The sequence below is a fragment of the Macrotis lagotis genome, chromosome 5 (genome assembly GCF_037893015.1).
Source record: "Macrotis lagotis isolate mMagLag1 chromosome 5, bilby.v1.9.chrom.fasta, whole genome shotgun sequence".
NCBI classification, from domain to species: Eukaryota; Metazoa; Chordata; class Mammalia; order Peramelemorphia; family Peramelidae; genus Macrotis; species Macrotis lagotis.
The window spans coordinates 789849-815421 of NC_133662.1; the positions used below are offsets into that span (position 1 = coordinate 789849).

Sequence of the window (25573 nt, forward strand, 5' to 3'; positions counted from 1 at the left end):
TCTCTCTCTCTCTCTCTCTCTCTCTCTCTCGACCCTCTCCACATCTTCTGTTCTTCTCCCTTCTCTTCATTCCCCGCTTCACTGCTTTCTCTCGCTCTTCCCACGCCCCTTCTCTCCCTCCTTCTCTCTTTTCTCCCCTGCCCATCGACCCTGAGTTGGGGGTGGTGGTGAGCTCAGTACCTCTTGCGTGCTGGTTCCGCCCTCCTGGGAAACCTCGGAAGAAGCCCGCCCCCCCGCCCCCCCAAGACTTCATTTTACCTGACCATTCGGAGGAAGGGGACTGTAGGAAGTGGGTGGGTGGGCAGTCGTACTGGGGGCTTAGCCGGGCAATGGAGCAGCCGGAGGACATGGCGTCAGTGAGTGAGTTCGACTCCCTGGCCGGCAGCATACCAGCCACCAAGGTGGAGATCACCGTGTCCTGCAGGTGAGTGACTAGGGTTCCCCCAAATGACTAATAATGGGGTTCCCCCTCCCAGGGGACTCACAGACTCCTTCAACTCCCTTGGATTCTATCCCTAAACCCTTGTCCCTCCATGTCTGTGTGAATCTTACCACCACACCTACTCCCTAAAGCCAAGTCCTCCAGGAACTTATGTCTTTCCTCTTGGATGTGCTACAGCTCTGCTTTACCCAGTCTTGATGTGTGTTTGTGTGTGTGTGTGTGTGTGTGTGTGTGTGTGTGTGATGGTGGTGGTGGTGGTGGTGGAGGAATCTAGATGCAAATAATTTCTTAGGCTGAAAGTAGCCCCGATCAGATCAGTAAAGTTTGTGTTCTGTATTATGACTGTGTAAGGATACTAGGAAAAATGGGGAGGGAGATGAAACTCTTGATTCCCAGCTTGGTCTTCTCTTCATAATTTTAGAGTCTAATCTAGTCCAGGTTTGTCTTTGAACAGCTCCTTCCTCCACCTCAATGTGAAGGTGGTTTCTTCCTAGCATCCTAAGTGTCTCCATTCTGTATTCCTTAGTGACCCTTCAGTCTCCCATGTCCCCTTCCTATTTATTTCTGGTCCCAACATCCCTTCCTACATCAACAGTTGAGTTCTGAAAAAGAAGACTGATAAACTCCTTCCCACAGCGGTGCAAATGGCTGATAACAGCATTAAAGAGGATTTACTGGGAATGGAATTTCTGATAGAAGCCAGCTGAGAAGAGAAGCATTTTTTTTCTTCCTCCTAAATCACACCATGATATTATGGAAGCATCACTTATGATCAAGGTCAGCCTTGTTCTTGTACCGATAAGGTACCTGAGCCTATCAGAGAAGTGACTTCACCTTAGGATGGCTTACAGAGAAGAAAATTAATTGGTAGAACAATGGCTTTCAAACCAGCCATTCCACTAGCATTTGGGAAATATGGTTGGGAATTGTAGGGGTGCTGGGATGTGGAGTGTGTGGGGTGTGTGTGTGTGTGTGTGTGTGTCTGTATGTCTTTCATTCTGCCATATATCAGTACAGTACAGTTATCCCTTTAGCTTGGGTCAAAAAGTCATATTGTACTCTAACATCCTCATTCCCAGAGTTTCCTCAGCACCCTTTCCTCAATCATCTTTATGGTACTTTCTTCTCTCTATCTTCCAGAAGTATAAGTATTATGTAGGTAGTAGGAAGGATGTTGTTCAAAAGGAGGGGGCTAGCCCTGTGTATGGAAGAACTTGTTAAAAATGAGGGCTTCTCTCAGTTCTTTGGAGTCCTTTAGCCTAGGAAGGGAGAATGGGAAGAGTTAGTGTAAAGTCACTCTGGGGTGAGGATTGTGGGTGCTTAGGTCTTCATTACCAACCACATCTAACCTTCATATAATCTTTCCTTCTAATCCATCCTACACACTGCTTCTAGAATGGTCTTCAAACACCATTTGCTTTATGTCATCACCCTGTTCCTTGATTCTCCATTGCTAATTAGGTTAAATCTCACCTGCTCAGTTAGATTCAAGGCCCTTCTCAAAAATCTCTTATTTCATTACTCTTTTTTTATCATTGATAAAAATGATAAATCTTCAACCATTCATTCAATATGAATTTGAGTGTCTATTGTGGGAAAATGAATGTGATAATTTCTGCCTCCATGCCTTGGGAGAGTTTGTCCCATCTCTCTACTTTCTCCCTAAAATGTATTCCCGATTCCTCTGTTCATTTTTACCTTCTCCTTTTTATAAAAACTAAGTCCAATAATCTCTTCTATGAAGCCTTCCTTCAAAAATAGTATCCAATTTTGACCCAACCTTTATTTTGCACCCCCTTGGTTCTTGGAATCTTGGAATTCTAGATAGCTAGAGCTGGAAACATTGGAGGGACTTTAAAAATCATGGAGCTTAAAGTTCTTAACATTTTTTAGATCATGGACCATTCTGGCTCTCTTGGGAAGCATATGATTCTCAGAATAATGTTTTTAAAGGCTTAACATACATAAAACAAATTATATTGAAATAGTTATCAAAAGAATTTCACAGACTCCAGGTCGAGTCTTTGATTTAATCCAATCTCTATTATTTTACAGAAGAAACTGAGACCTAAGGATGAAAAGTAGGAGAGTATACTTTGGGCAACTGGGTGGTAGATGCTAGAGCAGTGGGTCTGGAGCCCAGGAAGACCTGAGTTCAAATCTAGCCTCAGACATTTACTAACTGTATGATCCGGGGCAAGTCACTTCACTTTATTTGCCCCAGTTTCCTCATCTGTGAAATAAATTGGAGTAAGAAATGGCAAAGCACTCCAGTGCGTTTGTCAAGACCCCAAATGGGATCCCCAAGAGTTGAACACAACTAAAATGACTGAACAACAAATATACTTTATGCACTTGATAATGAATATTACTTGTTGATTCCCTTCAGATAGTCTTTCTATATATATGTTTCATTTCCAGGTTGTGAGGTTCTTGAGGACAGGGACCCTCTCCCCATTATAATTACTCCTATGAACTCAGTTTATATACTATTTGTTGTCAGTAGAATTGGGTCATAGGACTGACAGGACCCAATTCAAACACTCTTAACTACTCTTCTTCCTCCAACCTTTCCCCAATCCTGCTGACACCATTTTACTAAAGAGGAACCTTCAGCACAGAGAGGCAAGATGATTTGCCCAGAGTGTACAGATTGAAAATCATATCCTAGAATCCCCAATCTTTACCCTGGGAACTCTGAGGGATGTCTGAAAGGCAGTGGAAAGATTAGTGATTCTTGAGTTAGAGCACTTGGATTCAGATCCTACTTCTGTCACTTATTACTTGAATGACCAAGTCACTTAACTATTATGAGACTTCCTAATCTATAAAATGAGGACAGGGAATTAGATGAGGTGGTCTTTAAGGTCCCTTCCAGCTCTAAATGTATGATCCTTCTTTTGGTCTTTTTGAACCAGAAGTGCCCCAGGGAGAGAACTCTCTCCCAGCGTGCCAAGGTCCCTGGGGACATGATCAGAGGAGGACCAGTTATGATGCAGCTCTAATAAAGGAGCAACTAAGTGGTGAAACAGAAAGAGCATTGGACATAGAATCATCTTCCCGAGTTCAAATCCAGTTTCAGATACTTATTAGCCGTGTTGTTTGCCTCAGTTTTCTCATCAGTAAAATGAGCTGGAGAACTACTCTAGTATTTTTGTCAAGACAATTCCAAATTAGGTCATAGAAATGGATATAACTGAATGAACCACCAGTAACAACTAATCAAAGAACAGAGCAAAGGAAGAGGGAGAAGCAGTGTATAATATTCCTGCTTTCAAGAAATTGAGCCATAGCTTGGGGAAGGTGTTTAGAGTGAGGATAGGAGAGTTGAAAGGAGGAGGGAGTGGCATGATGCCAGGGGTAGGCTTGGAATTAGAAACACATCTTTCTGCCTCATTAAGGTGTCTGGGTCTCTTTGTTGGTGGTTTAATGTGAGATAGGAAAGAGGAAGTGAGGAGTGCGGTAGGAGATACTGTGCAATGCCTCAAAACATCTCTCTTCAGCTTGGCCCATATGAAATCGAATGGCACTCCTAGAGGAGCAGTGCCTCCATGGTACTCACAGAGCAGAAAACAATGCCAGAAGGAGTGTGTGTGTGTGTGTGTGTGTGTGTAGAGAGAGAGACAGAGAGAGGAGAGGGGGATGTGGGGGTGTTTTCTTCCTTAGAGCATCATCTGTGACACCAGGCTGATGAGTTGGGAATGGGAGGAGAGATAACGGTCTTGGTGAGGAGAGGAGAGGAGAGAGAAGATAGGAGTAGAGAGTATACTGACCTCAATGCTGAGGTTTAGATGTGGCAAGTGTTTTTCCAGAGTGGGAAACCAAATATTTTAAAGAAGACAATTGTAGTCATAGGTAACCTGGGCATAAGATTTAGATCTGGGAGGGACTTTTGACAACATCTGTCCAGCTTGAGAGATGAAGAAACTAATGCTTAGGAAAGAGAAATAACTTGTTCAAAGTCAATATCACAATCAGAACCTACAGGGCCTCTGACTTCCCATTTCTTGTTCTTTCTACAGATTTCCTATTCAATAGATAACTCCATTTCATAGGCTCATAGTATCATAGATTGATGGCTAGCAGATTATTGAGTCCAACTCCTTGATTTTACTCTGAGGACCAGAGTGGTTACTTATCTAAGGTGACAATAGTCAAAGAATGAAAGGGTCAGAATTTGAATCCAGATCCTCTGGCCTCAAATCCTGAACCCTTACCCCTACACTACACTGCCTCTTTTACAGGATCTTCCTGGATCTGCAGTCTTACTAGATATTACCAAAAGTCACATCAAATTGCTTGCTCCCTTTGTTTTTAAAATTTTTATTATTTAAAACTTTTGGAATTTTTTTTATCACATTCATTTCCAGATATATTCCTCTTCTTCCCCTATCTGGGGAGGCAATCCCCATTTTAAATAAAGATTAAACAAGAAAAAAAGGGGGAAAGTGTTTAATAAACTAACCAACATATTATTTCCTGGTGTATGCAGCATTTCATACCTGTAGTCCTTCATCTCTGAAATGAAGGATCTATTATTTTTAAAGGGGGTGGGGAAGAAAAGCCTTTCCTCTACCTAATTCTAGAAATCTGTATGCTAAATGAGGAAAGCCTGGCAGTGGAATGGGAAGGTAGGGACACTTCTGATACCCCTTTCAATAAACACACATTAATAACTGATTGGGCATCCAGGTGACTCAATGTTGAGCACTGAGCCTGGAATCAGGAAGACCTGAGTTCAATCAGCTTCAAATACCTACCAACAAGTGACTCTAGGCAAGTCATTTAACCTCTGTTTGCTTTAATCCATTTGAGAAGGAAATGGTATTCTAAAGAAAACCTCATGGACCCCCTGAGGTCTTTGGATCTCCCAGAAATCCTTGAATCACACTTTAAAAATTATTTCTCTAAAGACTCACCTAAAACATGGAAAGCAATAAGAACTTTCCAGAGAGGGCACTGGATTTCAAGTGAGGACTATCTGGGTTTGAATCCTATTGCTCTTAATTTTTAAAATTATTTTTATTTTAAAAAACTATACTTTTTATTTTTATTTATATATTTATGTATATATTTAGTTGATATTTTAATTATTTGATGAATGTTCATCTTATGAAAAATATTAAATAAAATTCACTGGGTGCATATCCATGTCTCTGACATCTACTGAACACACAATCCTGGGTAAGTCTTCCCTACTGCCTGAGTCTTGGTTTCTCAGTAAAGTGGGAATAATGTCAATAATACTTTCTTCTCCAGGCTGTTTATAAGGATTTCTGGGACATCCTAAGACCTCAGGGGGTCCAGGAGATCAAAACTATCTTCATAATAATACTAAGATGTTATTTACCTATTAAAATAATCCTCACCTTTCCAACCACATATCTGTGTGAGAACAGATTTTTCATATACTTCAACCCAAAACAACACATGGAATACAGAAACAGGAGAATTCAGCTGTCTTCTATTAAGTCAGATATTAGAGACATTTGAAAAAAAAAGATGTAAAACAATGCCACTTTTCTCACTGAATTTTTTTTTGTTTTGGAAAATTTAGTTATAAATCACAAGATATACTATGCAACTATGAAATAAGCATTATTTTTAAACAAATGAATATATATTTTAAATTGATTAGTTTAAATTTCTAATATGGTAAGTATCAATAGATAAAAACCTACACGAACTTAGCTTTTGGGGGTCTTCAATAATTTATAAGAGTGTAAAGGGATTTCAAGACCAAAATGTCTGAGAACCTCAGTCTTGGTATGATTTATAGCCCGACATCATCATAATCATTCTTCTTTGGTCACGTCCAAGCTGCCAGATGTCTTTCCTAAAAATGAGTTACCAGACTTGACTGACACAGCTAGTGTAGCCTTGTGCAAACTATGCCTTTTCTAGTCCCAGTCTCCCTATCTGTTAAATGGGGTAACTGCACTGCTTTCCATTGTGTGGAGAGGTGGTGCCTGCTATAAAGCTGCCATAAGGTGAGCTATTGTTATAAATGGTTGTAATTTGTAACACTAGGGCCCAGAGAAGGATTTTTGGGTATACTGGCCCTTATGATTATACCACAGAGACAGCTTGCCTCCTTTCCATTCATGTAGACTTGTTGAACTTTTTCTCCTCCCTTCACAAATAGTCTTGAGCTGCTTGCCTAATTGTGTATCTTTGAGATGAACAACCTAAGAGGGAGGCTGAACAACCCAAAGAACTCTGAGACAAAGGAGAGGAAAATATTCAAGTAGAAACCTGGCCTGGGAAGAATTTCCTATCTGCTCCTATACCCTAGGGCAGTAGTTGACCACTTTTTCAATGTGGCATCACACATGGTTCTAAGTCTTGGTCTTTTGGTGTATGAAGAGAGCTGGGGAATGGGTTAGAAGGAGGGTTGCAAGCAATGCTTATTCTTTGGGGGCAAAGCACCAGTGAGGGGAGCAGTGTTACTAAGTGGTTCTAGGAAGGGTGGGAGGGGTGCTAACTGGAATCTCCCTGGCAGGAAGTGGGATCTGCTAGGCATAAGTCATTAATGGGTGCATAAGTCATTAACTGCCAACCCTAAATAAAGAAGGTGGGGTTATCTTTTGACTGATGGGAAAACCAGTAAAAATTTGAGCATTCTTATTAACCCTTTCAGATTATTGTTAAGAAATGTGTTTTACAATGGATGAGATGTTATGAGGGAATTTCAGAGGGTTACAAAAACCTGGTCTGTGGATATCTAACTCTGATGGAGCATGGCTCCAATGTTATTGTTTTTGTTTAGTCAATTTTTGTCAGTCTGACTTTCTGATTCTATTTGGGGTTTTCTTGGCAAAGTGTTTTGCCATTTCCTTCTTGAACTCATTTTACAGATGAGGAAACTGAGGCAAACAGGATGAAGTGACTTGTCCAGGGACACAGGACTAGTAAGTATCTGAGATCACTTAGGAAGATGAGTCTTTCTGACTCAGTACCTGGTTCTCTAACAAATATACTATCATGACTCCAATCAAACCCTGAGTCAGTTTCTGTTGTACACTTGCCTCCTATCTTTAGAATCGTAGAAACTTAGCATAGAAGGGTCATTTACTTCTAGTCCAATGTTCTATTTAGGGTAAAAACTGCCTCTGTAAGATCACCAAAGGTAGTCATCTAACTTCTACTAGAACACTTCAAGTGACAGGGAACTCACTCTCTTACATGGCAGGTAACTACAGTACAATGGATAGAGTACTAGACTTATAGTGCAAATCTGCCCTCAGACTCTTATTAGTTGTGACACCAGACAAGTCACTTAATTGTTGTCTGCCTCAGTTTCCTCATCTGTAAAATAAGGATAATAATAGAATATAGGATTGCTATGAAGATCAAATGAAATAACATTTGTAAATGTTATCTTAGTATAGTGTCTGGAACATGTTGTTGTTAAGTCCTTTTAGGCATGACTAACTCTTCATGATCCCATTTAGAGTTTTACTGTCAAAGATACTGAAGTAGTTTGCCATTTCTTTCTCCAGTTCATTTTACAGATGAGGAAACTGAGGCAAACAGACCTAGGGTCGCACAGTCAAGTAAGTGTCTGAGGCTGGATTTGAACTCAGGTTCTCCAGACTCCAAGGCTGGCATTCTGTCCACTATGCCACATAGCTGCTAATTCTTGTTAGACAACTTTTAATATTAGAAATCTCCTTTCTATTTACCTGAAAACTGTTGGCCTTATAACACCCACCCATTTTTCTTAGTTTGGTCCTCAGAGGCCAAGTCTATCTTCACAATAGTTCTTTGTTTTTAAAGACTGGTATCATGACTCCACCCTCCCTACTAGCTTCTCCCAAACTCCCCTTTCTCCCCACTGAAAACCTCTGGTTCTTTAACTGCTCTCCTTATGACAATTTCTTGACTCTTCTTGTCACCCTATTCTGAGTGAATGGCCAACAACTATAACCAATCTTTCTTGTACCTAGGAACTGCCTTGGATAAGATACTGTCCTAGGTACTTCTCTCAGTGAAAACACTCAATTGAGGGAATACAGCATGTAAACATGATCATTTAAGGATAGAGAATGAGCAAACACTAAGGAGATTAGAGGTATAGATTCTCTGAAGGAGTTGCTAATGAGCAGAACTTTGAAGGAAGTTAGGGATTTCAAGAAGTAAAGTGAGGAAAAATTGTAAACCAGAAATGGTGGAACAGACTTTGCAAGGCTCTGAAGGAGACATGGAATAGGTTAATTGGACTGGAATGTAGATCAAATGCAGGGGAATAATGTGCAGTAAGCCTAGAAGAGTAGTACAGAGTTAAGATTGTGAAGGAATTTAAATGCTGAGCTGAGTGGTTTGTATTTAACCTAGATGCAGTGAGGAGTCATTGAAGTTTCTTAAGCAGAGGAATGGCAAAGTTCAACATATGCTTTAGGAAGATTATTTTGAGAGTTGTGTAAAAGATGGATTGAAGATGAGAAATACAGGAGAATTTGTTAAATATTTAAATATATTATGTCCTAGGGGCTGGAGAAAGTATGAAAATTAGATGAGATAAGTTCCTACCTAGAATTTATTGTCACTGAACCAAAATTTGTCTTCCTGCAATTTCTACAAATTGCAACAATTTGAAATTCTTTCAGGTACAGGAACATATCAGGGGTGAACCAGGATGGAGGTGAGGGTAGAAACTAGACAAACTCTTGGACTTGTTGGGCACCTGAGGCCTAGATCTTTCTGGTTGGACCTCTTAAATACAAAAAGTTTTTTTGTTTTCAAATTGTATAGTCTGTCCCTGGGCTTGCAATTCTCAGAACTTTGACCCTCTCAGTAAAAAATCATTACCTGGAACAGAATCTGACTGAACTTGCTTTATCTTGGTGATATATATATATATATATATATATATATATATATATATATATATATATACACACACACACACACACACACACACATATATATATATATATATATATATATATATATATATATATATATATACACATATAGTACAAAGACCACCAACTTAGTGATATGGGTTTGAATCCCTGCTCTACCACATACTATCTCTTTGATTAAAAGTGAATGTCTTTATTTCCCTGGCATTCAGTTTTCTCATTTGTAAAAATGTGAACAACACTTGACAACCACCTAATTACAGGGCCATAGTGAAGACAGTGCTCTGTAAAGTGTACCTTTGTTAACAGTGAGTGGTATTACTCATTACTGAGAATAAACATTCTCTATATCATCAGAGTTGACATGAAGGGTCTTTGTGAGCAGATATTTCTGTAAGAATTTATTTCCTTATCTCTGGTCTCACTATGATGTTCTTTATTCCACTGAACAACCAGCATTTATTAGTTATCAATTGTGTCCACAGTCCTGTGCTGGGTTCTGAGGACACAGAGACAAAGATAAAACAGTTCCTCAAAGGGTTTATATTCTATGGGGATATAGTCTGCAGATAAATATATGTAAAATATACACAAAGTAATGGGGAGGGAAAATCAGGAAAGGCCCAGTATAAAAGACTAAACTTGAACTGATTTCTCAATAAAGTTAGGGATTCTAAAAGATGGAAGTGAGAGAGGGACTGCTGCCAGGCAAAGAAAAGGAGGTGGGAAATGAACATTACCTCCTTACCTTTACCTATTTACTTAGAACATAAAGAAGTAGGGGTAGGGGCGGCTAGGTGGCACAGTGGATAAAGCACCCGCCCTGGAGTCAGGAGTACCTGGGTTCAAATCCGGTCTCAGACACTTAATAATTACCTAGCTGTGTGGCCTTGGGCAAGCCACTTAACCCCATTTGCCTTGCAAAAATGTAAAAAAAAAATAAAAAAAGAAGTAGGGGCAGCTAGATGGTGCAGTAATAGGGCACAGGCCCTGTAGTCAGGAGGACCTGAGTTCAAATCTGACCTCAGACACTTACTAATTACCTAGCTGTGTGACCTTGGACAAGTCACTTATCCCCATTGCCTGGCAAAAACCTAAAAAAAATTTTTTTAAGAACATAAAGAAGTAATGAATATGTAATGACTTGTCTTAGATTATGCAGTGTTAGATGCCAGACAGAAGAGTTTGTATTTTGCCTAAAAGTGAAAGGATGACATTGCCAGACTTATGCTTCAAGATTCCTACTTTGGGAGCTGTGGGAACAAAGGTCAGCTCTGAGGCAATAATCCAGGTAAGTGATGATGGGAGTTTGAACTAGCATGGTAGCTGGGTGAGCGGAGAGAGGGAAATAGATGTGAGAAATTTTGTGTAGGTGGATTTGATAACACTGAGAGTTGATGGAATATGGGGGTGGGGGAGAGGGAAGAGTTGAGGATGTCACTGAGGTTATGAACTTGAATGACTAGAAGAATGTGATGCCTTTGATAAAAAATAGGGAAATTTGGATGTGGGGTGAAAATAAAAATAGCATTTTTTTGGTTTGCAAAGTGCTTTGCATATACTATCCCACTGATCCACATAACAGCTCTATGATATTTCTATTATCTCCAATTTTATAGATGAAGGAACTGAGAATTTAGAGATTAGAGGGTCCTACAGCTAGTAAGTATCTAAGACAGAATGTGAACACAGAACCTCTTGACTCTAAACCAGAGTTCTAGTTGGATGGGTTTGAAGGCAAAGATAATGATTTCACTTTTAGACATTTTGCACTAAAAATGACTATGGGACAACCAATTGGAAATGTCCAGTAAGAAGTTGGAGATGCTGAGACCAATCATCCTTTTCAATGAGAGAGACTCCCTAATGGCAGCCTTATCAATCCCTATAATGAGGAGCCTTGGAATTCACTCTAGGAGTTCTATAGATTTGCTTAGTGTAATCAAAGTTTTCAGTAAAGGGGAGTTGCCATTCCTATTTTGTAGTTGTCAAGTTGTTTGTCATTCTTGCCTGAGTCTTTGTGGTTTTCCTGGTAGAGAAAATGCTGTGGTCTTCTCTGTTTCATTTACAGATGAGGAAACTGAGGCAAATAGGGTTTAATGACTTGCCTGGGAGCACATAGTAAGTTTCTGAGGCCAGATTTGAATTCACTTCCTAGTTCCAAGGCTACTGTCCATTGTGCCTCCAAACTGCCCTTTCCATTTCTGTAGTCTCAAACTTTACCCAATCAGAATATTTTCTAGCTATTCTTTGATTAGACTCTTTCCACACATACCCTCCTCCTCCCATTTTGAATCTTAGGATATTAGGATATTAAAGCTTGAAGGAGTCTTAGAGTTTGAGGTGATTTATTCCATTCTCCCCACTTTACAGATGATAAAACTGAGACCTGGAGAGGGGAAATGTCCTGTTTTAGGCCACATACAGATTATTAGCAACAGAGCTGGGTCATGAAATCTGGTGTGTTATAATAAGAATTCCTCTCACAAATGAGTTGCACTAGATGACCACTGCAATTGCTTCTATCTCTCAAATTCAGCAGTTTTCTTCTGATTCTTAAGAGTCCAGACTTGTTCCTAGTATCTAAATGATCTAGGAGGGGCCTTATAGACCAACTAGGGATTCCCTCATTTTGCAAATGAAGGCCCTGAGGTCTGTAGTCATGTAGGGCTTTGGACATTTTGAGTACTGAGGCCTAGATCTTTCTGGGTGAATCTCCTTAAATCAAAATGTCTATTTCTTCCTAGATTGTGCAGTGGTTACCAGGGTCTGCAAATTCTCAGAACTTTGGTCCTCTCACTAAAAAATCATTACCTGGTCACAAAGAAATAGGATTTGAACTCAGTTCCTCAGACTCAAAAATTCAGGCTTCTTTTCATTGTACCACACTGAGGTCCAATGAATATTTCTCTCTATTTCAAAATTTCATTTTTCATGAGGCTGGACTCACAATAAAATATATTTAACCTAGGTTCAATTCCCAATTAAGATATTTATTGACTGTAACTATGGGTAAGCCACTTGAGCTCTCTCAGCCTCATTTTCCTTGTCTGTAAAATGGGGATACGGATACCATACAGCATTGTTGGGAGGTTCAGTGGAATAATGGTTGTGTGTAAAGCAAACCTTGTTTATGATTATAATTATAATTTCATTGAGGAGGGGCAGAGCATTCAGTTATGTTCCAGAGAAAGGGCAAGACACGGGAGAATCAGAATGCAAAGAGAATGGCCTTAATTCTAAATCTACTGACAAATGCTCACTGAGTACCTGGGATGGCCACCAAGCACTGACTTTGGCCAACCATGAAACACATACTAAGGATATCTTCTTTGTGGGAGACAAGAGCATATGGAGAAAGGCTCTCAGTCAAGTGGCATGGTGGGGGGGAGGGCAAGACTCCCTTCCCAATTTTGTTTTCCATTGAGCTGCCCAATGAGACTAGAGGAAAGAGACCCCACAGAAGAATGGCTCTTGGTCTGTCTTTGGTTGTTATAGGCCTCATTAACTTAGGCATAAGGTGTGGTACAGGTAGATTGTTACCTTAGAATGTTGAATGTCTGGGGCAAGGACTCAGCTTCCTTCTTAGTAAAAATAATGGTAAGGATCAATCCACTAGCTAATTAAAAAAGCCCTTATTAACCAGGCACTGGAGATTATGAAGAAAAAGTCAAATCAGTCTCTCACTGTCAGAGGAGCTTACATTCTAATGGGGAAGACAATATATGACATATTAATATATGATATAATTCATATCTATATTAATATATATAATATTATGTCTATTATATATTAAAGGTACATGCATGTGTACATTGTTGTTGCTGTTGAATTGTTTTTCAGTTGAGTCTGACTCTCTGTGACCCCATTTGGGGTTTTCTTGGCAAAGATAATGGAGTGGTTTGTCACTTTTGAGCTCAGACTTTCCTGACTCCAGGTCCATTGTTCTGTATGCTGTGTATGAATATGTGTGTATGTACGTGTATGGTTGTATAACCCTGGGGGGGGGGTCTCTAGACTTCATTTTAAGAACCATTTTACTTCACTCTGGGGAAACTTCATATCAGATTCCCCCCCCCGCCCCCATCTAAGTGGGAGCTCTTTGAGGACAGACATTATACCTAGTTTGTAAAAATAATAAGAATTATTGTTAGATAAATGCAGCATGACATAGTAAATAGAGAGCCAATTTGGAGCCAGGAAGACCTGGGTTCAAGTCCTACCTGTGACACATACTGACACCTTAACCCCTCAGGATTCCAAACAGAGAAGGTGCAGTCCTATACTGAGAGTCTTTTCTTTACCAGGAGTTGCCTACTTGATGGAATCACCTGCCTGAACAAAAATCATAATTACTATAATGACAGCTCATATTTACATAGTTCTTTAAGGTGTACCAAAGTTCTGGAAATCAGACTGATAGTTCCCCAAGGGCAAGGATTTGTGCCTCACCTGGCAGACTGGGGGCTGCCTGAGGGCAGAACTCAAGATATCTTGCCTAAGAACAGAGACTCTTCCCAACCTACAGTATTCTAAATGCCAGCTCTCTTCTAGTCCTCTGTCATAGGTTCCATAATGGGGTTTGATAAGATGACTATCCGACTGTCTCTTTGAGACTCTGTCTTTCTTTTTCTCTCTGTTTCTCTTCCCCTTCCTTCTCCTCCCCTCTCCTCTCCCTCCTCCTCTCTCTCTGTCTCTCTGTCTCTCCAGCTCTGTCTCTGTCTCTATCTCTCTGTATCTCTGTTCTCTGTCTCTGTCCCTCCTCCTCCTCCTCCTCCTCCTCCTCCTCCCCTTTTTCCTTCTCTTACCTCCCTCTTCCCCAATGCCTGTAACCCTTGCTGCTCTGGTGGAATGGTAATTTTCTAACTGCCACTGAGTTGGGCGTGAATTCCTTGTTCATTTGTTTCTTAGGCACTCTAGGGAAAAGGGCCTCTGGCTGCCAGCACCTCTGCTCTGCCTTCCTGGCCTTGATTTATGGAAGAAAAGAAACAAAGCTCTGGGCTTTTGTGTTGAGAACTTAAGGGTTTTTCTTTCTTTTCGAAAAAATAATTTTTCCTGGGGAAAAATGTCCTTTTTGAGCTCTCCACAGACAGATTCTGGAGAGAAAGCATTTATAATTGTAACCTTGTCTATCCCTGCTCCCTGAGGGAGGGGGGTGGGGGGCAAGTGTCTTTCTCTCTGACTTGAGGGCGGGGGCAACTGAAGCATCAAGTGACCTCTTCCAAGGGGACTTGATGAGTCAGTGGCAGAACCGAGAGAGAGAGAGAGAGAGAGAGAGAGAGAGAGAGAGAGAGAGAGAGAGAGAGATCGAGATCTTTAGGACTCTCTAAGATCTCTCATACCTAAGCCTATGAAAGTTCAGTTAACTTTCCCAGTTGTGAAAGGTAGCTTGAGTGACCTACGTGAAATTACACCATTCTTTCCCCACTCTCTGCAATCTACCAACTTGCTGTGCAGTCTTCCATGGTATCATAACTTATATTTATATCACTCTTTAAAATTGACAGAATCCTTTCCTTAAATTACCCGCCATTGTGAACAGTGCAAATATTGACCAGGGTCAAGCAACAAGTATACCAGGTCTTCAGACACCAAATCTGCCTGTCTGTCTCTTCTACTATGCCATGATACCCAGTGACTTCAGCAACTGACTTCCAACCCCTGAAATAATTTCTCCCCCTCTTTCTCATTTTTAATACCTTCCTATCTACTGATTCTTTCCTCATGCCTACAAACTTGTTCAGAGCTACCCCATATTTACCCTTCATTCAACCCTGTCATTCTCAAGCTATCAATCCTATGACTGACCTTCCATTCATTGCCAAATTAGATAGATGGATAAAGTACTGGGTCTGGAGGCAAGAAGACCCCAATTTAAATGTGATCTCAGACACTTACTAGCAAATCATTTAACCTCTGTTAGCCTCAGTTTCCTCATCTGTAAAATCAGGATATTACTAGTACCTCCCTCCCAGAGCTGTATTGAGTTAAAATGGAATATTTTTAAGGTGTTTTGAAAACCTTAAGACACTATAGAATGCTAGCTACTATTTTTATTAATAAATTCCTGGAGTCATCTACCTTCTGGTTAACTCCATTTCCTTATCACCCACTCACTTCTGAATCCTTTGTGATCATCTTTCCAATCCCACAACTTGAATAAAATTGTTTTTTTCAAGGGAGCCAGAAATATTTTAACTTTGAAACTAGATGACCTTTATTCTTGGATCTTGTTCTCCTTGAGTTCTCAATAGCTTTTGACCTGTTGATGCTCCCATTACATCCTGCTCTCCTCTAAAATAAATTCTCTTCTTTCTTGTATTTCCTTCTTCTTGTTGGACTACTCCTTTTCAGGCTCCTCTTTTGGGCCCCTACCCATCTCCTGCTTTCTCCTCCTGACCAATTCTTAGGGTTTTCTTTTTCCCCTTCAGATTCTCTCTGTCTTTTTCTCTCACACTACATCTCTTGCTTCTATGCATTTCCACAAACTGTCACCCACTCTGAGAATGGGTTGACATACAGAAGGGGGAAAAGACTTGTTTTAAAAATAATTTTTATATATATCTTTCTTTTATATCACCTACATTTCCTAATGTATTCCTTCTCTCTTTCCAACCTCCCTCTCCCCTCTCTTCTCCTCCCTCTCTGTCTCTGTTATCCTCTCTCCCTTCTCCCCTCTCCCTCATTCCTTCTCTCCTCCTCTTCCCTTCTCTTCCATCTTCTTCCTCCCTTCCTCTCTGCCTTCCTTCTTTTTCTCCTTCCTTCTCTCTGCTCCCTTCCTCTCCCCTCTCTCCCTCCCTGTCTTCCCCTCCCCCCACAGAGCAATCCCTCATGACAAAAAAATAAAAAGGCAGGAAAAAAACACTTTCACTGCTAAATTTCTAGAAAAATTTAATCTACACTAGCTGCCTTCACTTCCTCACCACCCACTCACTCCTCAGTCGATGCATTTGAGCTCCATCTTTACAGAAATTACTTTCTTTAAGGTCACCAATAGCCTCCTAATTGTTACATCACAGTAAATAGAATTTAGAAATAATTTCACCCAATGAACTCATTTTGGCAAATAGGCAAACTGAGACCTATAGGGGCTAAATATCTTGTCCAAGATCACTAAAGTGTAATCAGTGACAGGATTTGAACCTGAATCCTCTTACTCAAACCCAAGTCTCATTTGACTTTAGTAGTCTACCAGTAGTAGCCTCTTCTTAGTCCTAGTCCTGCTTGACAAGTCTTTAACAGGATCTATCAAGCTTTCCTCTCATGGTTGCCTGTGTCTTTGCCTTCTGAGACAGTCCTTTTTTACCTGTCTATTTATGAGTCTATCTCCTAGACTGATTCATTTTTCTTCTCCCATGCTTTGTGTGTAAGTGCCCTTTGTCTTAGGTCCTCTCCTTTTCTCTCTTGACTGATTTCAACCACTCCCAGATGAGTGTACGAGTCTATCTAATATTTTCTGTGTAGAATCTATCTATATTTTAAAATAAAACAATCTTTTCAACACCAACTTCTGCTCTGAATTTGAGTTCAATATGTCCAATGGCATGTCCCATCAGCCTCTCAAACTCAACATGTTCAAAATTAAGCTTGTTTTCTTTTTGACTTCACTCTCTCTGTCAATGGTACCATCATTCACTATGTTCTGTATTCTCATTGACTCTTCCCCTTTTCCTCCTCTCTGACATCCCAGGAGTTACCAAATACTATTGATTCTGACTCTGAAACATGACTTCAATCTTTTTTCTCCTTTCTATTTTACCTCTCTAGTTTATACTCTCATTACCTCTCTCCTAGACTATCATAATAGCCTCATAAATGGCCTTCTTGACTATAGTCTTTTTCCTTTTGAGAATGTTTTGAAGATGCTATTTTTTTAAAATCACTTTTTCTTTTTTCTATTTTATTCTTGTAGTCCTAAGTTTTCAACACACATTATGAATGACCAAGTATCAATAAAATGAACATTTCAATATACAAAAAATTAGGAAGAGGATAACATTGATAATATTAATTGTATTACTTATAATTTAACTATGTTACTTATAATACAGTTTTAACTGTACTACTTGGTAATAACTTTTAATAGTAATATAATGCAGTTTTAATTGTATATTATGATAATAGCAAAACTAGAATGCTTCTGAAATTCAGTGTTTCACTGATAATTTTTTCTTTTCTTTTTTTTGGTATCATTGCATTACCCATCCCTCCACCTCCCCCACAATTTCCCTTCCTCCAAGATAGAAACCATTTTTTGTAACAAAAAAGTTTAGTGAAGCAAAACATTCAAACATCGTCTATTTCTGAAAATATTAAATGATTGGTCACTGCATTGATTAGAATCCTTAAATCTTTCAAAGGTGGTTTCCTTTTCATGGTCATTATAGAAATGGTTTCTTTGGTTCTGCTCATTTCATTTTGTATCAGTTCATATGACCCCTCCCAGGTTTCTTGGAATCCTTCATTTCTCTTGGATTTTTGCAAAGCAATGGGATGAAGTGACTTGCCCAAAGTTGCTAGGTAATTATTAAGTGTCTGAGGCTGGATTTGGACTCAGGTTCTCCTTACTTCAGGTTCAGTGCTCTATCTTCTGCACCACCTAACCCAGAATCCTTCATTCCTTAAGAAACTATGATAAAGTGGATATAGAAGTCTGCCTTCAAGCTAGTGTTGTTTTTTTGAGAATAGACCTCAAAATCTGAAATAGTTATAGAGATCATTTGGTAGAGGAGAGCAAGACTGAAAGGAGGTATACCTCTCCTTTATCTAGGGCCTGGAAGATTTACATTATATAGGATTTAGACAAGGAGGTCTGTGCTTGAACCACATGCACACAATTAAGTACTTTTGTCAAGAGGGCATCTTGAAAGCAAGGTAGATTGAGTTAGACATGAGTAACTATAAAATTCGTAAAATTTTCAGTAAAATTTGAGTGAAAACAAAACAGAAGCTTGGGTGGATCCATCACAAGTCCTGGGTATAATAATATGGTATGTTCATGGACAACTAGTACTTCTGGTGTTAGGTCTTGTCAAGTCTTTTTCAGTGCTGCTCATCCATTTTTGGTGTCCATCTGATTCCCAACTCTCACCCGTAGCTCCAAGAAGCTGAAGTATACACAACAGCCACACCTCAGTAAAACTGACTCAGCAGACAGACTAAAACCGAGTTGAGGGTAACTGATGGACCTCAAACCCTACAATGAGATAGGAGGATATACATCCCAAGCATGTCAAGGCTTCCTTTAATGGAACAATCAGATAACAATTTTTTTCCAGTGACCATGGAAACAATTGAAGCAGGTGCTGTGGAGTGCTCTGAGATTAGTCAGACATCAAAGATGTCAAAGTCATCAAGTGCATCCCTAGCTATCACCAGTCATTTTGATTTTTGTCTTGTCATTGTATTTCTTTTGCCTTTGGAAGAGTGAGGCTGATAACTTTGTGTAACTCTACCTCACTTAAATCCAGTTCACTCATACATTAAGACATCACCCCGTTGTGTCTTTGGTGCTTTTCAAAAATGAAGGATGAACAACTCTAAACAAGAATGCTTAGGGAGTATCTAGAGGGAACCCAAAATACCTTGTAACCTTCTTTAGCATTCCTGGAGAGTCACTGGAGACAGGTGACATTCTGGGTGCAGACAACATTTAATCACAGAGGTTGGATTTAAATAGTGTAATATTTTTTTCTTGAACAATATCATACACAATTTTCCTACAATTTCCTTTTTGGGCTATCCTATGTCCAACATTTTTCACTGAATTTGAATTTAGATACTTCTGACTCCAGGTCCAGTGCTCTATTTTTTGTGCCACCTAGCTGCCTCTATAGTTATTTTAAATGGAATAAATTCTTACTGAATGAACTAAAGGAGAGAGTGGGCAAGAGACAGGAATTTCTAGAGAGATCTGACCCATGGAGCTGATCAGGGTTGGTTGTCACATAGCAAGGTCAGCATGAAAACACAGAATATCCATGTGTATACATGTGTTGTATATGTATGTGTGTTTGTGTTTAGAGTATTTAAAAGGTAAGGGAAAGTTCATTGGAAATAGGGGCAGGGGTTTGTTTTGATCCTTGATATCTCTCTCTCTCTCTCTCTTTTTTTTTTGGCAAGGCAAATGGGGTTAAGTGGCTTGCCCAAGGCCACAGAGCTAGGTAATTATTAAGTGTCTGAGGCCAGACTTGAACTCAGGTACTCCTGACTCCAGGGCCCGTGCCACCTAGCCACCCCCAGGGGCTTGTTTTGAGAAGATCCCTTGAATAGTTCTGTAGCCTTACTTGAGGCTCATTCCCTTGGACCCTGGATAAACTGAGGCTCTCCCTCCCTAAACTCCTCTCTTATGTTGGGACCTCCCCCTGGCCTCTGGCAGTAATAGTCCTTTATTTTCCTTTTCTTTCAGGAATCTCTTGGATAAAGACATGTTCTCCAAGTCAGATCCATGTAAGTCCCTATTCTGATGTGGAATATTGTTTGCAATTTTGCAGATACTGCCTGGTGGATGCATGGAGGCTCCTAGACTCTGGCTGGTCTTTCTCTTCTGTATAATATTTCTGGATATGGAGGTAGAGAATGGGTAAAAAAAATGCCTTCCCATTTTATTCTATCCCCATAGGAGTTTAATCCCCTCTACTCCTGTCTCCTGATACAGGATCAAAAGATCTTTCCTCTCTTCTTCCTAAATAGGTAGTAGTAGTTGGGGGAAGGTTACAATAACCCTGACAGCCTTGAAGAAGGCTGAGGGATGCTCCAGACAGGGAGGCTGAGTCAATCTATCAGAACCAGACCAACAGTAATGGCCCCAAACCTCTTTTCCAGATGGTAGGAAATTTTGATATCAATTAGCTTGTAGGAATCTTCCCTCTCTGCACTAGTTTACTAATCTCATGATTCAGGATTCTCATTACGATGCTTGGTTCATACTATAATCATATATTTCCTGTGCAATTGTGTTCAATTCTTGGTGATCCAACATTTAGGGTTTTCTTGGTAAAGATACTGGAGTGATTTCCCTTTTCCTTCTCTAGCTCATTTTACAAATGAAGAAACTGAGGTAAACAAGGGCAAACTGAGATACCCAGCTTATATGTGTCTGAGGTTAGATTTGAATTCATGGAGGTGAATCTTCCTGACTTCAGATTTGGAATTTTCCCCACTGTATCACCTATCTTCCACTTGAAAGAACACTGTAAATACCTACCAGACTTTACTGATTTAGTAAAGGGTTCCCCATTCTCTTTAGGGCCCTAGTAGGGCGCTTAATTCCTTGTGTCCCTCCTCCCTGACCACCCCCTCATTTTCTGAGTACTTCCCCTCAATGAAACTGGCTTTTAGCTATCTTGTTACAAGCTTCATGTTTCCTTATATTGAGTTTGGGGTCTTCTGAATCTTTCTAAGTCTGTATTAAGACTGGTGAAGATGCTGGTGGTGAACATACTATGAATTTTCAGATTGTCTAACCATTATAGTTTCATAGATTTAGAACTGTAAGGTACCTCAAAGGCCATTTAATTCAGCCTCCCCATTTTACAGTTGAGGAAACTGTGGCCCAGAGAATTTAAATGACTTATCCAAGATCACATAGCTGCATTAGGTAGAATTTGAACTCAGTTCTTAAAAGACCTGATGTCAATTGTGGTCTCACACAACTTACTAGCTGTGTGACCCAGGGTTAAATTTGACTCAGTTTCCTCATCTGCAAAATGGGAATACTTGAAGGGTAGTTGTGAGGATCAAATGAGATATACTTGTATAGCATTTGGTAGAAAGTAGGCTCTTAAGAAATGCTTGTTCCTTCTTTTCTTATTCCAGACCCAAATCCAGTACTCTTGTCCACTATGTCTTGCTACCTTTATCACATAGAACATTAGATATTGCTCCAAACTGATGAGGACCCAAGGACATCCAAACCAGTCTTCTCTTCTTTTAGAAAAGGAAATTGAAGCTAAAAAAATTAAACAATTGACCCAAGGTCATGCAGGTGGCCCTCAGCTGTGAGATCCACGAAGTTGTGAAATAGAAATGTTCCTGGATCAGGAATTAAGAGATCTGTTCTCTAGTTCTAGCTCTGTTACTAACTAGCTATGTAACCTTGATTATCCACTTAACCTCTCAGGGACTTAGTTTCCTCATCTGAAAAAGAGAACAAATAGTATGGCTTCTCCTCTCATTCTCCCCCTTCCAACACCCCATTTAACCTTTTCACAAGGTAAGCTTTGAGAATTGAATTAGATAATTATTTTAAAACACTTTGACTATCACTCCCTTCTTCAGAATGTTCAGCTTTGCCTCTCATCGGATTCTTCCTCTTACCAGACATTCTGCTTCCAAAGTGCACTTGTTCCCCACACCCAGTAATATTTTACAATTCCAGGATTTCCCAGTTAAATTTGTGCCAAATCCCTTCCCTCCCCATAGTCATCTCTCCCTCCCCCACAGTCAGCTGGAATCTGCCTTCCCTTCCCTGACAGTCACTTCCACAGATCTAACTTAGGCCTTGCAGGTTGATGAATTCAGTTAAACCAAACATTTATTAAATACCAATCTCTGGGGATACCAAGCAGAAGAAAGAACTTAATTCCTGTTCTTGAATAGTTTATGATCTAATGAAAAGGAGACAGGGAAGAAGAATTAATACGTGTCTATTTGGTCTATCATTAGTCCTACCTTGGTGCAAACCAAATCAACAGGTAAGAGACATTGCATTGTAGTGGAAGGAACATTAGACATGGATTAAAAAGACCTAGTCTGCCATTTGGTAGTCCTGTGGGTTTTCTTTTTTCTTTTTGCAAAGCATCCTTTGGGACACAGTTTCTTAGCCTGCAAAAAGAAGAGGGTGGTTTAAATGATCTCAAAAGTCATTTCCATTTTGTCATCAGGTAAATTCTCTATTGGGGAGGGAAACCCACAAATATTCTAGGTCTAGCTTTCCCACTTTCTCTTAGCTCTAAGGCTTTTCATCAACTTGTCCCCTCATATCTGGGACTCTCTCCCTCTTTACCTTTATCTTTTCACTTTCTGCAAGAAACTTTTCTCAATCTCCCTTAATACTAGTGCCTTCTCTCTGTTGATTATCTCCAATTTATCCTCTCTATTTTGTTCATACAGTTATTTGCATGTTGTCTTCTCTAGTAAGAAGCTTGGCAGTGATTGGAATTCTGAACCCAGAGTCAGGAAGACTTTTCATGAATTCATATCTGGCCTCAGACACTAGCTCGGTGTCCCTGGGCAAGTCACTTCACTCTGTTTGCCTTAGTTTTTTCAGCTGTAGAATGAGTTGAAGAAGAAAATGGTAAACTTCTTCAGTATCTGTGCCAAGAAAACCCCAATGGGGTAATGATGAATCAGACACAACTGGACAACAAAAACTTTGTGGAGTTCCTGCTCTTCTGCTAAAAATCTCTCTTCTTTCCTCAACTTAACTCTCACTTCTTCAAAATCTTGCCTAGGTATCTAAATTCTGTGTTTTTCTTTTCACCCCAGTGTGTGTGATGTACACTCAAGGAATGGAGAACAAGCAATGGAGGGAGGTAGGTACCACTCTTCTCATTCCTCAATAAATGCATCCATTGGTCTGTCATCTGTCTGTTTCTCTGTCTCTGTCTCTGTCTTCTAACTGGGGGGGCATAGGGGGAGAGGGGATTTCTTAATGTAGTGTTTCTGTACCCTGAGGAAGTTATAGTAGCATGGGACAATGAAATCAAGGCAGGGACACTTCAAGGCACTTTCGTGTCAAACTAGTGCTGGAGTGAAACCAATTTCTGAGATTCTCAATTATTACGATTCTCAAACCCTACTTTGTGTAGAAGACTTTTACTGAATCTTTCCATTCCCTTTGCCTCTGAGATTACTTTCCATTTACTTTCTGGATACTATGTATGCATCTTGTTAATACACTTGACTTTCCTATTGGATTGTGAACTTCTTGAGTGCAGACACCTCAAGAAATGATTTTTACCTTTCTTTGAATCCTCAGTGCTGAGTACAGTGCTTGTTGACCAACTGACTAACACAATCCTAGCCCTCAGGGAGCTCTCAGTCTTTTGGGAACAAGACAGAATATTATTCAATGAATAATGATTTATTTAGTGCCTCATACATACCAGGCATATAAACAGAGAAAAAAATGAAACAGCTCTGCCTTTAAGGGACTTATTCTTTTTAAAATTTTTTTATTCATTTTAAATTTCAATACAAAAAGACATAAAACTCCCAAAAGACAAAAAAATGCAGTACAACTCAAAAATATTCAATATAAAACCTTGAATCTCTATTTCACAGTTTGCTTTTTTGACAAGAAAAATATAATAAATACTGCTCATTATTTTCAAAGCTATCCTGCTTTTCTGTTCATCCTTCTAAGTTTTCTATTATTCTCTGCTGTGCATGTCATATAGGGATAGGGATTGAGTCTATAATTTCATTGGCATCAGGAGCTTCCAGGTGAGGAAATTCCCTTGATTAATTAATTAGCATTGCCCATGATACTCAGAGGTGGTGACATGTCCAGGGCCACACAGATATAGGGGCCAGGTCTTCCTGATACCAAGGTCAGCTCTCTATCCTCCACAACATGGTATATGAAGAAAATTACATATATACAATGTTCCAAATATACAATAAATACAAAGTAATTTTTGGAAGGAGTCACTACTAACTGTGGCAATCCAGAAAAGCTTCATGTGGGAGGTGGCCCTTGAACTGAACTTAGAAAGAATCTAGAGATTCTAAGAGATAGGAGCATGAAGGACAGCCACTTCATTGGCAGAAATGAAAGATGGAATATGGTATGTAAGGAACAGCAAAAAGATCAGTTTTGTCGGGAGATGAAATAGAACAAAGGGAGAATATATAATGAACTTGAAAAAAAGTAGGTGCATCAAGTTTGTAAAGAATTTGAAATGCCAAATAGAGAAGTTTGTAACTGATCCTGGAAGTAATAGGAGGCCAATAGAGAGTACTGAATAATGGAGTGATATGTTTGGACTGCTTTAGGATTATCATTTTAGCAGCTTATTGGAGAATGAATTGGAAGAGGTCGGGAGAAAGACTAGAGGGAGGGAGACCAACTAAGAGATTACTACAGTAGTAAAAGAGAAAGATGATGAGGAACTCTGAATCATTTTGGATGGAAAGAAGGGAGTGGAAATGAGAAAAGTGGAAGCAAAATCAAAAGGACTTGGCAAATGATTTAGATTTGTGGGGGGAGGGACAGAGAAGAATTGAGGATGATTCTTAAGTTGCAAATCTAGGGTAACTGGAAGAATGATGGAGCCTATGTGACATCTTACTTATTATCACATGCTTAATAAATGTCTATGCTTAATAAATGCCAAGGTCCCAGGTCGATGAAATTCTTCTGGAACTTTGTCACTCAACCTTTCTCAAAAACCTTCATTAGCTCCCCCTTGTTTATGAAACCAAGTCCAAATTACTTAACTTGGCATTCAAAGATCTCCACAAATTAGTTCTACTCTGCCCTATCTATTCATTTTTATATTCAATTACACTTCTCCAGTTATTATTCAGTTAAGGCTTAAACTTTAGTTTTCAGGTTTTCAAGGTGGATAACAAATATTATTTCCAGTTATTGGGGAAGTAGGATAAAGATGGAATAAATAAATTTTAAGAATCATTCAATCACCCTGATGAGATTGCAAGATTTGGGTCATTGTTTAGAGGCAACTAAGGGAGTTCTCCAGGAAACCTCTTAATGACTGGTTGTTTGAGAATCTACTCAGTAAGCTGGACAAATTCTCTTTTTGCCTCTGATTTTTCTGTTAAACTTGTACTTTCCCTACCCCCAGTTGTAGCAAGCAGTATTGGGGAGGGAAGTAGAAAACACCCCATGCATCCTATAACCCAGGGTTCCCAGAATTTTGTGTTCACATGGAGTCTGATCCTTTATTTGCCATCATCCTACCCCATTGCATTAACTTTATATTTCTATTAAACCAGGATGTTAATCACTCACTGTACAGGCTTTATAATAATAGTAACCACAACTTACATTTATTAGTGCTTTAAGGTTTGCAAATAACTTTAAAATATTATCTCATTTTATTTATTTATTTATTTGTTTGTTTGTTTGTTTGTTTGTTTGTTTATTTAAGGGTTGTTTTTTTTTTTTTGTTTGCAAGGCAAGGGGGTTAAGTGCCTTGCCCAAGGCCACACAGCTAGGTAATTATTAAGTGTCTGAGACCAGATTTGAACCCAGGTGCTCCTGACTCCAGAGCCGGTGCTCTATCCACTGCGCCAC

At 39.6% G+C, this 25573-nt stretch overlaps 1 protein-coding gene across 2 annotated transcripts in view; it reads left to right on the forward strand.

Moving 5' to 3' along the window:
• Positions 1 to 329: 329 nt before the first annotated feature.
• Positions 330 to 25573, forward strand: part of CPNE5 (copine 5) — a 197431-nt gene continuing 172187 nt past the window's right edge. For both annotated transcript variants that reach the window (XM_074236397.1, XM_074236396.1), the window contains exons 1-3: positions 330 to 424; positions 19718 to 19758; positions 22798 to 22844. In XM_074236397.1, the coding sequence (XP_074092498.1) occupies positions 330 to 424; positions 19718 to 19758; positions 22798 to 22844 (183 nt within the window). The remainder of the gene's footprint in view (positions 425 to 19717; positions 19759 to 22797; positions 22845 to 25573) is intronic.